Raw genomic sequence first — 17,364 nt, forward strand, 5'->3', positions numbered from 1 at the left:
GGATTCCACAAGCGAAACTCCTTTACTCCATCAGCATAACCCAAGAAGATACATTTTCTGGATTTCGAATCCAACTTTGATCTTTCTTGCTCATTGTACAGAACGTACACAGGACTTCCAAATGTATGCAAATGAGAATAATTTGTCGGCTTCTCGGTCCACATCTCCATCGAAGTTTTCAGATCAATCGCCACTGAAGGAGAACGATTGATAATATAACAAGCGATTTTGACTGCTTCTGCCCAAAATGACTTTTCTAGACCTGCAGTCCTCAACATAGCTCTTGTTCTGTCCAACAAGGTCCTGTTCATCCGCTCCGCCACTCCATTCTATTGAGGTGTGTAATCCGTCGTGAATTGCCTTTTGATACCCTCATGTAAATTTTGACAATATGCATCAAATTCGTCACTGGTATATTCTCCTCCATTGTCAGTCCTTAGACACTTGATTTTCTTTTCTGAATCAAATTCAACCCGCGCTTTGAAATCTTTGAAGATCTGAAAAACATCTGATTTCTTCTTGATTGGATACTCCCAACATCTCCCAGAGAAATCATCAATGAACGAGACAAAGTATTTCGCTTCTCCTAGGGATACAACCGGTGCTTGACAAACATCCGAATGAATCAGCTCCAATATGCTTTTGCTCCTGGCAGTAGAAGTGCCAAACTTTAATCTGTGTTGTTTACTGGTAACACAGTGCTCACAAAAGGGTAGTGACACTTTTGTAAGTCCCGGCAGCAGCTTCCATTCTGAGAGAATTTTCAACCCTCATTCTGACATATGCCCGAGCTTTCTATGCCATAACACTGTTAATTCTTCTCCTGAACCAATTGATGCAACAGCTAGTTCTGCCTCTTTGTGTGTTTCTCCCAAAAGTACATACAGATTTGCAGCAACCTTTTCCGCCTTCATAACCACAAGTGCGCCCTTCACAATTTTCATGATCCCGTTCTCGATACGAGTTTTGCACCCGATGTCATCCAATTGCCCCAAGGACAAAAGATTTTTCGTTAGTCCTTTCACATGTCGTATCTCCTGTATGGTGCGAATGGTGCCATCAAACATTTTAATTTTGATAGTACCGACCCCAGCGATTTCCAAGGCATGATCATTTCCCACGAATACAGATCCTCCTGAGACTGGTTCATAATGATCAAACCATTCTCTCCGAGACGTCATGTGCCACATCACACCTGAATCCATAATCCATGTGTCACAAAATTTGTGTCTGCCTTCCGCAACAGTTGCTGCTTCGCTGAATAATATTTCACCACCGCCTGAAGTATTGGCCACATTTCCTTGAGAACTCTTCTCGATACTCGTACACTCTTTCTTGAAGTGCCCTTTACCGCCACATTTGAAGCAGTAAATATTTTTCTTCTTACTTCTGAACTTTGACCTACCTCGTCTTTGGCTCCCACTGGAGTCACGGTCCATAAATCTTTCTCTTATCATCGGTAAAGCCTCTGCCTGCTTCGAAGTTACCAACCTATCTTCCTTATTCTTGCGCCGACTTTCTTCTCCGAGAATCGCAGTTAAGACATCGTCGAATCTTAGAAAGCCCATAAGAATATTGTTGGTAATGTTGATGATAAGTTGATCGTATGAATCTGGTAGACTTTGAAGTAGAAGCTCTGCACGTTCATTTTCTCCTATTTTATGCCCCATGAAGTAAGTTGGGCAAATAGAGTATTTAGTGTATTGATATGGTCGGTCATCGATGAGGATTCCGCCATCCGAAGAGTATAAAGCCTTCTCTTTAGGAAAATCGTGTTGTGTAGCGACTTGACCTCGTACATCTTTGTCAGAGTATCCCAGATAACTTTGGCTGTTTTTATCTCAGAGATACTTGACAAAACTTCGTCAGCTATAGCCAAGTGTAAATTAGCAACAGCATTATCATTCATCTCGTTCCACTTTCCATCATTTGTAATCTCCACCGGTCTATCTCTCATAGCCGCCAAGCAATTTTTCTTTCTTAAAACTGCTTGTATCTTTATTTTCCACAGCACAAAATTGCTTCCATTGAACTTTGTTATCTCGTACCTTCCCGCCATTATGTCTACAACAATTTTAGTAGACTGGACAAAATAATCCCGCCGTAAATAAAAAATCTCAAAAAATCTTTTCTGAGGTGGAAGATCAGTCTAGGCTGCAACCACAGAGCATACTCAGAATTTTAAGAAATTTTAAACCAAGGCTCTGATACCACTTGTTAGTCCCATGTGTGGAATTTGAGATATAAAACCCGAAAATAAAGAATAAACTGGACACCGAGATTTACGTGGAAAACCCCTAAAAATTATTAGAGTAAAAACCACGGGCAAGATGAAAAGAATTCTACTATAATATTTTGTGGTGTACAACTCACTCACTGTGTTTCCAAATAGAACACACACCCTCTTAATACAGGAGAACAAAACACCTCACAAATATTATAGAACTAAGCACTCAAATGCTTATAAGATGAGATAAAACTCGAAGAGGGGATGATTTCAGAATGAAAGGGGGGAGCTTTATTTATAGATTCTCCTGTCAGTGTGAATACGCGTTAAAAACGCATTTTCTCCTCTATATGAAATTTCCACGAAATTTCATTTTCTTGAACAAAAGGCAGCCCACCCCGACATGCATTTAATGTTTTGACTTTGCCGACATAGCTATTTGATATTTATGCTTGCTGATCTTTGTCATGAAACATGTGTTGAGTGTTTCATAAAAACGGTCAAGAAATCAAGACTAGCCTGGTTATCGGGAAGTAATCGGGAAGTAAGGAAGTGGAAGCTAGGAAGACGGTTGATATGATCCAGGTTAATAGGAAGACTTTGAGGGGACAGTCCTTCAAATCATCTCTGGGCCGAGTCAACCAGAGTAGTCAAGAACACTTTACACTTAATCCTATCCCCGTAAAAATATAACAGCGGTATAAACTTTGACAAATTTTATGTTCTCGAAGTGGTATTAAGACTATTAATATTCTTGATGTTACATTTGAGATGTAATAGAACTCAGCAGTTATATCCATTTTCCTTTCGGATATAGAATCTCAGCCGACGTCTTGAATGAAAAGTTTAATTTTGAGTAAAATCAATCTTGTTTTACCCATTCAGTCTGTTACTTGTTCAGTTTAGAAAATTTATGTTCCAACCCAAGTGGTGTCAAAATGTTAGAAGTTTCTTGGATTTCGAATGCTGCCTGGTGACATCGAAGCTTCATTTGCTCGATGATTTTAAACCACAACATACTGATCTTCTATTTTAAGGTTTGAATTACAATCTTCACAGCTCAATGTGTAATGATTTTGTTTTTCTTCCCCTTTTTTTACGAGATGTAAAATTGACAATCTAGGCCTTCTGCCTAAAAATGAGTAAATTGCACTTGGACACCAATGTTACATGGAATTGACAAAAACTTTTCAGAAAACCATTGTGCTAAAGCACCTTGTATCATTAAATTGATTGACAGCTCAAATCCTCCAGCCGACAATTGTTTTTCGTAGTACGTGCATTGGTTATTGGTCCACAACCCCAAAATTAGAATGAAGTTTCAGCTATCAATTTAAAAACTTATCGAGTTATTAATTAACTTTATCTCAGATAAAATCGTTTTCTCGTGGAAAATTGATCTGAGAAAATTAACAAATTCGGAACATATTTTATTGATATACATAACATGCCATTTAGTATTAATGTGAAGGATTCAAATGTTATCATGACTGATCTTCAACATTCTCAATTAGTTCTTCGGTGGATAATGCTCTGAATACCTTCCACCCACTTCTGTCGGTGTATCTTAGTCTTGCATTTGAACTCCATTAGACCCTGAGAGGTTTTAACACCAAAGTACAATTCCACGTTGTCCCTTTCTTTCTTGAATGGCCATCCATCACTCTCATCAATCACTTCGTACAAGATACCTGGTCATATCCAAATAGTTCCTCTCTTTAATATTCATTATTAGGACAAAATTTAGGTTGATGGCTTTGCCAATGATTACTGGTCATGCATTAAACACATAAAAATTGCATCTTTCTAGTTAGGCCAAGAGATTTCAACAACTAATTTAGAAATAGGTCTTTTGCATTCATCTCTTCTGTAAATAGTAAGGGAGTAAAGTGTCAACAACATTAAATATAGCTCAGTTCGAAGCATTTGAGGTTTTTACTCATGTTTTATTGCATTTCATGCTTATACAATTTACCATTGATGCTGCTAGCAAAATGTTGAGAACTCACTTTCTTTCTTTTTGGAGAAGGCTCCACCAACATGTTTACTCTTGAGTCTTATTGTTACCTGCAACCTCAACATTTCTTTCGGTCAGCTGTGCAAGAGTACTTTGAATGAGTACATATATTTTTTATATGTTCATTTCTACATCTACACATTATTCTACATACCTGGCATTTCTTGTTGATGAATACAGAGACATGTTTCCATCTTAACCCACCTAAGAATTCAAAGAAACGAAATTGAATATTTAGGACCAATGTTAATGAGTTATGACATCTTTGTTTTGCTTGATGTTTTATAAGAGATTTGAGTTCAGAAACTTTAAGATTTCGACGATTTGCTACTAAATTAAGACAGGTATTTGATATTGAGGGTATATATACCTTGTTGGGTGTGTTGTAGCAAGTCACCTTCACAAGGAAAATATTCTTCCTGCATTTTGCTGTGAGCAACTATCATGCCCTTCTCATATGGGCTTATGGTTGCACTCCTCTTTGCTTCCTGGGGCAATCTTGCTTTCAGAGCTGCTTCTCCACGCAAGGCTGTTAATCATATATGAAATTTTGTAAGAATCAATACTTAAAATTTAAAAAACAGCTAATTAAAAATTTATCCCAAAGTCGGGATCCTAAATCGGCCTCTGGATGTGCTATCCATGAAATTAGACCAAGGTGAATATATATGTCATTCTCAATGTAATTCTATATTACATTTAGAAGGATATTTTTGACTCTGAGTACTCTGATTCGTGTATGAACACGTAAGAATCACTTTCACTACACAGAGAGTTGTGTGCATTGAGTTCAGCTATCAACCGAAAACATGAGAAGGTTTTAGTTGGTTAATCTATCGATGAGAGTTCGATATGGAAAGTCAATTTATCCCTTTGAAATATAACAGAATTATCTGAGATGGATTTGTACCGGTCGCTGCAGCAGCTGTGAAAGTGAGCAGGTCACTTGCAGTGCAAGTGCCTACTGATGATTTGACTATGGACGCCACACGCTGGTGATCTACTCCCGATATTTCAGCCAACTCGATGCAGTATGAGGCCAAGAGCTGTGTGGCTGAGGCCAATGCCATGCTCATTTTCGAGCTCGAACCTTTGGAATTCTCAGTTGCAGTAGCAGCAGCCAGTGCTGCAGCTAGTCCGGCAACAGAGACAACGGAATGCATGTGAGCATTTTCCATGCGTGCCTTGTCCTTCTTTTTCACCATTTTACCACTATTACATGACTCCTTGTGCTGAAACAAGAGCCTTCCAATTGGCCCCGAACTTGTTTCACCTTTTACAGGCTTCGTCACCTTGCCTGACTGCAGGAAGTTGTTAATGATCAGGGAAAGGAGGTTCCATGCATGGATCTTAATTACTATGTTGGATCGGGTGCAATCACATCAAGTTGAGTCAAGATTGAGTAGTGTTCGAAAAGATATTTGCTACTTGAGCTCGATGGAGCACTAGATTAATGTTAGTTAAAAAAATGAAAGAAATATTGTGATTTAGCTAGCTGTGCTGGACAAGTACTCGAGCCTGATAATCAATCTCGACCCGACCCACTATTGAGCTCAAGCTGAGCTTTAAGTCTTTAACTAAGTAACTCGAGCCAGCACGAGACATGATTGAGGTTCATTTGATTTTGCTCAACTTACATATTGTTTCGCCGTCGCTGTCTCCTGAATCGCAACTAAAGTGCTTCCAAACTCAGGCGGCATCTGCTTTTTCGCAAGTGCCTTGGATATTTCATTTGCAGAAAGACTCCAAGACCTGGACAGGAACTCCATTGGCTCATTGGGTGTTTCTGGCTCAGTTATCACAGGTAAACTGGACTTGCCTTTGACTTCATCGTCCTCATGATCTACACACTGAAGCCATTCCGAAACATTCCTTTTCCATACTGGAACTTGAGCGCTACCCATTGATAATTCTGAGTAATTTGGTATAACAGACCCCCAAGATTAACAAGACTTGGCCAGTGTTGCCAACTTTTGAGTCGGACCCATATTTTATAAAGGTGACGTACAAATACCGAAAGGAGCCAAGATTTCCATGCAACGGAGCGAAATTAAAGGCTTAAAGCATAAAAAAATTGGAAGGGAAGAACATGGAATAGAATACATAAAAATGTTTATTAATCTATGTATGAAAGTATTAAAAAATGGAGGAGGACGGTTGATCCTGCTCGGGACAGAGGAACAGGTTGCTCAAAAACTGTGCAAGCATACGGTCTCGTGCTTTGAAGCGCAAAAAAGGGGCCATTGTTGTTTGAATAGCCAACTACATCACAACCACACTTATTTGTTTATGCATATGTTTGTAGAAAGGATTCCTTTGGTAGTCAAACGCTCGTTGAATCGTCCCCCCAAATTTAAGATATGTATATATAATATATATATATATAGATATATAGTTGTGTGTGTGTGTGTCCTTTGGACTCATTGATCTGTTTTTTTCCTTCCTTTCTATATATGATTCTCGTTTATCTGTTTGGCAAATAGTTTGTTGTTCTTGATAAATAAATAGACCGCAAAAATTGGTAAAATTTGCAAATTAATCTCGGTCAACTATTTATTTAAGAAAATGAACTCCTCGTGTGTATTTGAAATAACTCCTTGTGTGTATTGAAATACACATGAAGAGGTCATTTTCTTAATTAAATAGTTGACCGAGGTTAAAAAACAAAATACCCCCGCAGAAAATAGGAATCTAATTTTATTTGAAAAATTGCTTTTTTAAATTTAAAAAAAAAAATCCAACTAGACTGCACATGACAATTTGGTTTCACATTTTATGGAAAAACCCAATCAATTTGCACCATCGCTCCCAAATTTGAGTAGGTCTCTTGTAAGACGGTCTCACGAATCTTTATCTGTGAGACGGGTCAACCCTACCGATATTCACAATAAAAAGTAATACTCTTAGCATAAAAAGTAATATTTTTTCATGGATGACCTAAATAAGAGATATGTCTCATAAAATACGACTCGTTAGACCGTTTCACACAAGTTTTTGTTCCCAAATTTATATCATATCCAAAAAAACACTTGCTAATATATATACTCTCTTATTCACACAAAAAAATTTATGCACTCGTTGGGGCCTCATATCTTTTCATGGATGAAAATCGATACAAAATATTGAAATATAATACTAATATATGATATTTCAGTATCAATTATTTAGATATGGTTCAAAAGACAAGAATTTGAGTGTAAAATTGGAAAAATTTTATTAATATCAACTTTTGTTATGCTTGTTTGTGTAGTCCAATATTATATATAGGTACTAATCTCAAAGAATTAATACTCAAATATCATATATTAGTACTACATTCTCAATATTCTGTATCAATTTTCATCTTAGAAAAGGCACAAGTCATTAACATCAATACTTGTTTTAGATGTTTGGGTACTCAAAAATTATATATTAGTACTAAATGTGAAACATTTAGTAATCAAATATCATATATTAGTATTATATTATCGATTTTCATCCGAAAAGATATGGTCATTAACATCAATACTAGTTATACATGTTTGGATCGCTAAAAATCATATACTAGTATCAGATTTGAAACATTGGTATTGTAAAGATCATTTATTAGTATCATATTTTCAATGTTTTATATCAATTTTATGGACCCCCGAGGAGTGCGGAGACAATTTTTTGGGACCAGATATACAAATACGTACTTTTCTGACATAGACTGATAGCAAGTAAAAGTATTTGTGTTTGAGACTCGTTGATCATTTCTCGATATCAACCCTAACCCTAATAGCAGGGCGAGATACGAATTTGTGTACTGATTGTAGTTGGTCGGACTAACAACAATCACTTCAAACATAAGCATCGATACGTATTTTCCATAACTAAGCATGTTTGGAGGGCCGTTTTATAATATTATTTGAAGGAAATATTTTAAATTATGTTGGCCTAGTCAAACTTAATTTCGGAGTACATTATCCTATTTCAAAATGAAGTGGCTTCCAAAAGAGTGTGCAACTTAATTTTTTTTTAGAAGATAATTTTGTATGGGACACAAATTATACTACTTTGTTGTAAATTTTACTTTAAAATAGAGTTGCTAATTGACATCGTACGTGATCTTGGCCTTTATTTAAATCACAATGCTCATAGTGAATCAGAATTCAGGAGCCATTTCTCACATCAAAATAACAGACCTTTCTTGCTCTAAGAGGTTTTTTTAAAAAAAAATAGCTTTCAACTTCAAATTCGATTTTAATTTTAGATGCCTACTGTGCTCGAGTTGGTATCTATTCGTCTTCAAATAAGTATTTTATTTTCGAGTTTGGAGCCGTGACCATCTCTTGAATTTGTAGCAAAATATCTTGAGAAACCAATCTAGAGTACTTTTCATTTCGAAAGGTAGGAACAAAAACCAGCTTCTCCTCTGCCGCACATAGAAAAAGCAAGACCAAACTAGAAACAACACGGAAAAAAAAAAGAAAATAATAAGCTAAACATAGCCATCATCGCTGCCAACGACGTTCGATTTCTTCGAATCGAAGCATGTCAATATTAAAACATCGAAAATCCATGGAGTGATAGGCCACAACGAGGAGACCTTACTCCAATGAATTCTTGCACAATAGAGGTAATAGATAACAGTTTCACATCAGTAAAAACAGTAGCACAAGTCTTCCGGAGCTGAGAACATGATAGATATACTTACCTATAATGAGGGCTCCCTACGCAATTACTTGTAGCGAAGATCCTGAAAATTTTTAATTGATAATTTAGGCTACATAGATGTAGAAAAATATGTAAATCACATTTACAAATTCTGCCTCCCACTCTAAAGATGGAAAAGCCCTTGTATATACTAATGTCTACGATACAGAACTCCTGTATTCCACTAGGGTATACCGGCCTGTCTCATATCTGACAAAACAATATTCTCAGGTAAATAAATCCTAAATCCTGCTGAAATGGTTGCAGACATTGGTAGAATGACTAGGGATAAGACAACTCACCAACAATTTTAATCAACCAATTTAGTATCGATTATAGGCTTTCCCAAAATCATCACGCCTGTGACGCTGAACTTCAACATAAGTGTCAGGAGGTCTAGAAGTAGGATAACTTTCCATAGCACTTTGGTACCTGCCCCTTGAATCCATTGGTGCACTGGGTCCAGCATGATGAAGATTACCAGTTGAATTATCAAAATCTTGATAGCTTGGTTGTTTGTAACCACCAAACCCAGAAACTGGGACACCGTGAAGTGCTCGTTGCTGTCTCCTTTGATCTTCTAGGTGAAGAAACTCTTCCCAGATTTTTGCATGTGTATCCTTAAGCACAGCCACATTTTTTACGTAACTCTCCCTAATTTCCCTAACAGTCTTAAATTGAAAGAAAACCAAACAACGGTTCAATAAAAGAAATATATTTTGCGGAAATTGAAAGAAACCCAAAGAACGATTCAACAAAAGAAATATTTTTTGTGGCCCAAGCACATAGAACAAGATAGCATCCAGATATTTTCCGAATTAAACAAGATGAAACTCCGACTGATACTAACAAGTTGAGATTGATGTATTACTCAACATGTTCTAGTAAACAACAAATTGAATGACTTTCACACAGAAGCATAATGATGTATAACAAACCTCGCGATGGCTGTAATTTTCCTCATCTTCTTCTTTGTCGCGGAGTCTAGCAAGATCCATTGCCTCCCTTTTGTATTGAAATTCTAATTCTTCTAATGTTCTAGGAAAGGAGGAGTGGTCAATGTTATGACTCAATTGTAGGTCATCAGCTTCACTCTTGTCAAGATTCCATCCATCAGTCTGATAGACACCTTTATTCTGACTGTGATTATCAATTGAATTATAGGTGTTTCCGATGAAAGATGGACGTGCAGGAGACTTTGAACGGCTAGCTCGATCTCGACCTCTACCTCTACTTCTACCTCCATCATTACCAGAAGCTTCACCAAAGGAAGACTGTATTAAGCAATCTCTAACAATGTTGGCAGCTTTATCATGACACACTATCTAAAATTCTCATAGTGAATCCGTCTGAAGCAAGATGAGACTTGACAGCTTTCAATTAAAAAAATTCATTTGGAGAGTCCAACCTTTCATTTCAGAACCACCACCAATGTTATTTCAGAATCAAACAGAAGGCTTGAGTGTAAAACTTACCTCTTGCTGCAAAAAAAAAATGGATAAGCAACTAGAAGTATTAATGGAAAAGGTATACTAGACAAATGGGACAACATACATAAGAATACTGCCAGTTGAGAGGCTCGGACAGGAACTCCGACCCAAAGAACTAAGGCTGATATAGTGCTATTCAAAAGCTCTGGCAAATTAAAATCTATTTTTACCTTGGGGAGAACCACTCGATAATTTCAGCAAATCATCACGAACACGGTCTTCCACAAATTTGTCCGGTCTTCCATACTTGTGTGGGTTATGTGCTGAATTATGAGGGCTTGGATGAGACTTTATGGAATCAGTTCTTCCTAATCGAGAGGTAGCGGGACTTCTACAATCAGGTGACCTGAACCAGGAAATAGGGGAACCAGAAGAAACTTTGTGCTCAGCCTCTTCTGGGAATTTATGAATATCCTTATGTTCTCCCTCTTCTTTAATTTTATGAACTGCGTCAACACCTTTTTTCAAGATTAGCCTATCCTTGCCGCTAACAATAATAAATTTTTCTTCTATTTTGATTTTACAACCAATATCCTTCTCAATTTTATTCACCACCTTTTCAGAGAATAATGCTTTGACATGAGGATCTCTTGCAGGAACCCTTTCGAAGAAATCTTGAGACTTGCGATTAGCTCCGAGAGTAGATGGGCAGCCCTAAAGACAGCATAATTTACCAAACATAAAACAATCACAGAACAAGGCAATCTTACCCAAAAGCATGCACTGTCAGGGACTCCTATGCAAACACGGAGAAATAATTCACTTGATAAAATATGTTATGGTTGGAGAACATCCATGTAGAAAGTCAAATTAGGATGCAAAAATAGAAAGTCAAATTAGGTTAAGAAAATGCCCACGCCCCTACACCATTATATTTAAAAATAAATAAACACACACACGTGTATATACCAGCTGTTTTTTAACAATCTTGGCTGTTAAATAATTGAAAAACAAAATTAGGCACCACCTTCTTAACCTTCCCAAATTGAAAAAAAATACCACCTAAAAACTTGGGAGCAGGAGTCTCCTGTACAGTAATATTAAATGCTATATACAGACTACTGTATCCTTAAGGGAGTGGAGGAAAGGGGGGGCAACCTGGCTTCCAATTCATCCTTGCACCAAATTTGGGGATGTAAAAATAAAATTTTAAAAACTTAAAACAAAGGGTTAAAAAGAACCTGCGTGAAGTGGCCTGATTCACCACATATTTTACAGATCATTTCTTCCTCTTTCCTTTTCTTCCAGTTCTTCTCAGTAGCTTTAGATTTAGCCTCCCAAACCTTTGCTTCTCGGCTAGTAAAATCTGTCGGGACGGCATTTGGGTCGCGGGATCCCTCTTCTTCATCAGAACCCGCACAAGATCGTTTTCTTGTTGTCGTATTGTCTGGTGCATTGTTTGCATTAGATCCCAGAGGACCAGTATATGCTTTGTATAATTCACTAAAGTCGTCGTCCACGTCTATGTTTTCTCTACTGGTCATCTCAGATTGGTAAAATTAACTGCTTCAACAAAAAGAAGAAGCATAAGATGTAATCAGGTAAGAAAAATCGCTATTTGGCATACACAAAAATTATGTAGCATCCCTATCACAAGAAATCCAGACTAAATAACTACATCAACTTCAAAACATGGTCACAATTGTCCCATAACTATGTATTTAGAGAACCTCCAGGGATATATATATATAATCAATCAAAATATCTTATTTCAAAAAGATTGATGAGATTTAGTTAGGAAAAGCTTGACCGTGATTTGATCTTCTGAATTACCAGACTTGGAAACTTAACAGGTGATAACCATATACTACCAGTTCAAAAATACAAAGGCATCAGCCTCTGGAAGAAAATTTTCATAAAGTAAATAGGATGCATAAGCCTGGAATGCAACTACCAAATGCCAATGTTCTGGCAACAAGAGAGCAGGTTATCATACACTAACACACCCATTATGCTTAGCAAAATAATGTATTAACAATATGGTTTAGAATCATAAGCAATTTTTTTGTACATTGTGTTTGACAGTTCAAAACTGACAATAAGACATTGGACTATCAGCATTTGCAGGAAATTCACTTCCAACAGCTATAATTAGGGGGTGCTTAAACAAAAATTATTTTTAAGAACAGCACTTTCACCATAGAAAACCAGCAGGATAAAACTAGAGTTGCTTGAGATGGTTTTCATATATTAAATCTTTAATATTTTTAAAGGATTGGTACACTGATAGTTTTCCATCACTTTTATTTGCAAGGAACAAGAAAACAGACAAGACACAGCATGAAATCCAAACTATACCGAAAAATAGCACCAAAATGTAATTAGCATCAACAGAACAACATGATATATACATGTCATACTAACACTCATTTATCATACGTTGGTAGAAATCAAACTGTCAAGGCAATGGATATTCAAGAACCACTCAAATTAACATGCATTTGATCTAGCTTTGCTACAAATAATATTGATAATACATCAGCACAGAACTCAATTTTTCAAATGGACTTACGGCATGGATAAGTAGAGTTTTTAATAGATACTTGATCCTCTATTTAGCACTTTGATCTGATTGAACTCCGTAAATTAAGAGAATTCAAAGGAGATGAATAAATTATATTTGGGGTTAAATAGGAGTCAATTTCTCACTTCATTTCATTTAACAGAAACAATCATTCGCAAGAGACAACAAAAGAAAATACAAGATTTGCGTGTACAATTTAATCCTGACTGTTAATAAAACTACTCTAATTACAAGTCTTTATCCTACTGTTAATCAATTACAAGCTCAAATTGAAATGATTACCAAGTCAAATTGCATTCATTACAGATTACAGAATAATAACAACTATTAATATCCTCAAAACATATTTTCCGAAAATTTCTTCAACTTTGTTCAGACCGAGCATATAGCAAAAAATGCAAATAGAAATCTAAGTTCCATCGTTCTAATGTGCATTGGGTATAGCATGATGTTGGATGATTTGTGGGAACAATAAACAGTTGGGGTATCTGGCTAAAAATATGCGGAATTAAGGCATGGAATGAGTATATATCAGCCCTTAAATCCATACTTTATTTGCTTTTAATAAACGAACAGGCCACTGTAAGACCACCAAGATGCATCCTACTAAAACGAGAAAAATCAAATTAACAAGCATGACCCTCCCCAGTTCTGGCTCAGCCTATCCACCAAGACCATAAGTGTAACTATTCAGAAACCACAAAAAAGAATAAATGCAAGAACAAAAATACCAAAATTCGCAAAATGAGAAGTTAAACTATCGCCCCATAAATGTAAATGTTGTGATGGTCTGCTAGATAAGAATGAAGCGCAAAAAATCGATCACGAATTTTGCAGGTAGGATTAACGAACTAAACCTTCAAATTATTGTTTAGGATTTGAACTTGAACAATCAGAAAAGTGCCATTCCACTGAATAACTACAGGGATACGAATGGTAGATAGAAGAAGGAGACGGATTAACACCTGAAGAGCGCGAGAGAGAGAGAGGAGACCGGTGACGATGTGTAGCAGAGAGTGAAAAAGAAGACAGATGATGACCCGCGGCTAGGGCTTGTTTACTCTCTCTTATTCATTGTAATATCGGTGGTATTCAATCTAAAATTTTGATGATTTGTAATGAATTTTTTCAATAATTGGATTTTGTTAATTTGATATATTTTTATTATTTTATCAATATATTTATGTGAATTTCTTAAATTTTTTCAATATTTTTATTAAAAAATTATAAATTTATGATTTTATATCTAATTATAAATATTATTTTTTATTAATTTATTTGAATTAATAATTAATAGACATACATAATATGTCCAATTTGAAATAGTCTTTAAAATATATATTAGTAAATAAATTTAATTATTTCAAAAGTAAATCATTTAATCTTTATGTATATATGTATATATGTGATTTTTTGCATGTATGGTTGTAAATTTTTAAAAATTCATCATTATATTAATAAAATTAAGGAGAAATTTTTAAAATAACCTCAGTCAATTAAAAATAATAGTTATTTTTTAATAAATAAAATTAAAAAACATTTATTAGTTGTTTGAGTAAAAATTGAATTTTTAACTCTTTGTGTATTTTTACTTAATCTGTAAACTATATATATGTGTGAATTAAAAATAATATATGATAGTTTATAGATTAATTGAAAATGTTAAAATGAATTTAAAAAATCAATTTTTATTCAAAAATTTAAAAAATAATTTAATTTATAAAAAATTCACTATTAATTTCGATTCTCTAACGAATAAAATTTTATGATTTTTTCATATCTAGTGTAATAATTTTATTAAAAAATTAATAATTATGATTTTAAACTTTATAAAATTTTAAGATTAGAAGTTATAAAATAAAGAAATAAAGTATAATTTTTAAACAAAAATTTAAAAAAAAATTATTTTATCAATTATATCATATTTTTTTTATAAATTATAACTTAAAATCTAAATTTTTATTTTTTTTATCATGCTTTTAGGAGACTATTCAACTATTAAGAATTAAGTGACGTTATTTTTTGGATCATTAACCGACGATTTCGGTTGGGAATAAATCTAGCAAGCGGACTAGGTCAAATTACAGTAAATAGATTATAAGTCCAAATATCGATCACACAGAAACTAATATTTAATTACTAAAATTTTTATCACTTAACTTAAGTTAAACAAAATAAAGAAAAAGATTATATATGGATTATTAATATAAACTATTAAATAAAATAATTGCAATTAAAACTGATGGATTCAAAGATCAGGGGGATAGTCAGTTTAACCATGTGTTGATGACGTCTCTGTTGCTATATTTAACCAATCATCTTTCGATTCGTGATTATTCAACAAACATGGAAATAATTGATCAGGCTATTAAAAAGAAATATTAAACCAACGTCAATCAATAATTAAAATCAAGAAAAATAATGTATTGAAAATAAACCAAATATCAAATAAAGTTTTTTTGCCCTATTGTGGTATTAGCCTAAAGAAAATTATTCCATAAATTCAAAACAAAAGTGAAAACTCATATTTAAATTCATAAAAGAAAACATAATCAAGAAAGAATAAGAGGGATTCTCAGTGATTTTTGGCGTCTGTTGATGAATTCCTCATGCTTCTGCCTCTTCCTTTTTGTTGTTGTCTTCTGTGTAGTCTTCTGTTCAACTCTGTTCTCATATTTCTCCCTTCACTTCTGCTCCCTTCTGTACGTCTCTCTCATCTTCCTTTCTCTTCTTTTCTCTGTTCTCCTCTCCTCTTTCCCTCTTGCTTCACTGCCTCTCTCCATCCTCACGCTGGTTTTTTTTTTTCTCTTTTTATGCCCCACTCCTCTTGTTGCTCACGTGAGCTGCCTTTTTTATTTTTTCATGGGCTTAATTCTCCAACTCCTTGAAACGCATGTCAATTTCAAAACTTGTAGATAATATTGTAGAGATTTTACTTTCAAAGATGAGGTTTCATTTTTATCAATATCTGCACAGATTTTCTTCCAAATTTTCAATATTCTCAAGATAATAAAATATAAAAATATTTATTTTCTTTCTTTTGGTATTTTGTTTCCTTTGAAGTTTTGTAAAATCATTTTATCTCCCAAATTATGGTTTCACAAAATTAGGGATAAAATTCTAGATAAACACAAATATTATAAAATTAAATTCCTAAAATCTTTATAAGATTTGACCTTATCAGTCATCTTTTGTTATTATTGAGTGAATATATCTAGAATTTTATGATTTACAAAAGTCGTTAAAGCTTCTACATTGACTACACACTTTTAAGTCTTTCAATTTGACATCAACATTCTGATCGAACAATCTTTTTATTTTTATTGTTTTTCTCCATATTATTGGAACCACATTTGCATGTTAACTTATCAATCTAATAACATTGTTCACTAACAATCTTCACCCAATCAGTCACGACGTCAGTTTTCAGAGGATATTCATCCATTGTTGATGTTACGTGTAACAAAGTGAATTCGCAATCCATCAACAAACTTACAGAAAAAAACTAACATTATTTGCACAAAACATAAATTTGTATAACATTCATGTATCGCATCGCCAGAAGGAAAAAAAATCTCCTCAACAAACAACATTTCCTCATGGTACGGGACTAAAGGAAAAATCTGATTTTAACATATTAACATAAAATTGCCACTTAAAATACCAAAGATGAACAATCTTTTTGTTTTTGGACAATATTGCATAAAATTAAAACAACAATCATAATTAAATCAAACAATTCTTTGGCACAATCCGCATTCGGGGAATTTTTCAATGTCAAAAACTTGTGTGAGACGGTCTCACGAGTCGTATTTTGTGAGACAGATATCTTATTTGGATCAATTATTAAAAAATATTACTTTTTATACTAAGAGTATTATTTTTTATTGTGAATATCAGTAGGGTTGACCGATCTCATAGATAAAGATTCGTGAGACCATCTCACAAGAGACTTGCTCGTTTGCAATTGACCCAACGAAAAACATGGAATTTCCTGAAACTTTACTTAATGGCAAACAAAAGTACCTTCTCATACAATCATGCCTAATTTCACATATAATTAGAATAAATAATGAACAACGAATAAATATTAGTAGATCGACATATTAAAGACAATACATACTAACCATCAAATTCAATAAACAATTGTCTAGGCACTTCTTTCGTTCTACTTCAATTCACTCATCACTGATAAGCGCAACAATTTGCTCGCAAAGGAATCGGTACGCGACATCGCCCATGAGTAATCAAAAAAATGATCCAGATCATCAAGATACATCAAGATAAATCGAGAAGTATAATAATTGTCAACCGGAAAAATAACACAATTTAATAAAAATAATAAACATCATCGCAAAGTCCTCAACGTATTTTTTTCTTTTGTGCTAGCTTAAGAAATTTTAAACGAATGCTTGACATACCACCAAAA

General features: G+C 34.5%; 2 protein-coding genes across 4 annotated transcripts; both read right to left on the bottom strand.

Annotated features, from left to right (window-relative positions):
- Positions 1-3,672: 3,672 nt before the first annotated feature.
- Positions 3,673-6,432, bottom strand: LOC142524933 (VAN3-binding protein). Its single transcript, XM_075629092.1, has 6 exons — positions 5,882-6,432; positions 5,155-5,545; positions 4,615-4,773; positions 4,399-4,448; positions 4,237-4,294; positions 3,673-3,918 (listed from the first exon to the last, which is right to left on the bottom strand). The coding sequence occupies exons 1-6, from the start codon at positions 6,146-6,148 to the stop codon at positions 3,734-3,736; spliced, it is 1,110 nt and encodes a 369-aa protein (XP_075485207.1). The 5' UTR covers positions 6,149-6,432; the 3' UTR covers positions 3,673-3,733.
- A 2,259-nt stretch (positions 6,433-8,691) lies between these two features.
- On the bottom strand, positions 8,692-14,021 carry LOC142525003 (uncharacterized). 3 transcript variants are annotated; one of them, XM_075629164.1, is made up of 6 exons: positions 13,901-14,021; positions 11,593-11,914; positions 10,582-11,065; positions 9,860-10,179; positions 9,224-9,592; positions 8,692-8,964 (listed from the first exon to the last, which is right to left on the bottom strand). In XM_075629164.1, the coding sequence occupies exons 2-5, from the start codon at positions 11,893-11,895 to the stop codon at positions 9,245-9,247; spliced, it is 1,455 nt and encodes a 484-aa protein (XP_075485279.1). In that variant the 5' UTR covers positions 11,896-11,914; positions 13,901-14,021; the 3' UTR covers positions 8,692-8,964; positions 9,224-9,244. The 3 variants fall into 3 exon arrangements, with proteins under 3 accessions (XP_075485279.1, XP_075485281.1, XP_075485280.1); XM_075629166.1 differs by lacking the exon at positions 8,692-8,964 and having other exon boundaries at positions 8,982-9,592; positions 11,593-11,917; positions 13,901-14,005; XM_075629165.1 differs by lacking the exon at positions 8,692-8,964 and having other exon boundaries at positions 8,982-9,592; positions 13,793-13,996.
- Positions 14,022-17,364: the final 3,343 nt, after the last annotated feature.

This window comes from Primulina tabacum, chromosome 14 (genome assembly GCF_025594145.1).
Source record: "Primulina tabacum isolate GXHZ01 chromosome 14, ASM2559414v2, whole genome shotgun sequence".
NCBI lineage: Eukaryota > Viridiplantae > Streptophyta > Magnoliopsida > Lamiales > Gesneriaceae > Primulina > Primulina tabacum.

Excerpts from the sequence above, each read along its gene's own strand:
- LOC142524933 (XM_075629092.1), bottom strand. The coding sequence starts at position 6,148 with ATGGGTAGCGCTCAAGTTCCAGTATGGAAAAGGAATGTTTCGGAATGG. Across the intron at positions 4,774-5,154 it reads CACAGCTGCTGCAGCGACCG|CCTTGCGTGGAGAAGCAGCT; the intron begins GTACAAATCCAT and ends TATGATTAACAG. Across the intron at positions 3,919-4,236 it reads CTTCTCCAAAAAGAAAGAAA|GTATCTTGTACGAAGTGATT; the intron begins GTGAGTTCTCAA and ends GGATATGACCAG.
- LOC142525003 (XM_075629164.1), bottom strand. The coding sequence starts at position 11,895 with ATGACCAGTAGAGAAAACATAGACGTGGACGACGACTTTAGTGAATTA. Across the intron at positions 10,180-10,581 it reads ATCGAGTGGTTCTCCCCAAG|CTTCTGGTAATGATGGAGGT; the intron begins GTAAAAATAGAT and ends CCTTTGGTGAAG. Across the intron at positions 9,593-9,859 it reads AAAATTACAGCCATCGCGAG|ACTGTTAGGGAAATTAGGGA; the intron begins GTTTGTTATACA and ends TTTCAATTTAAG.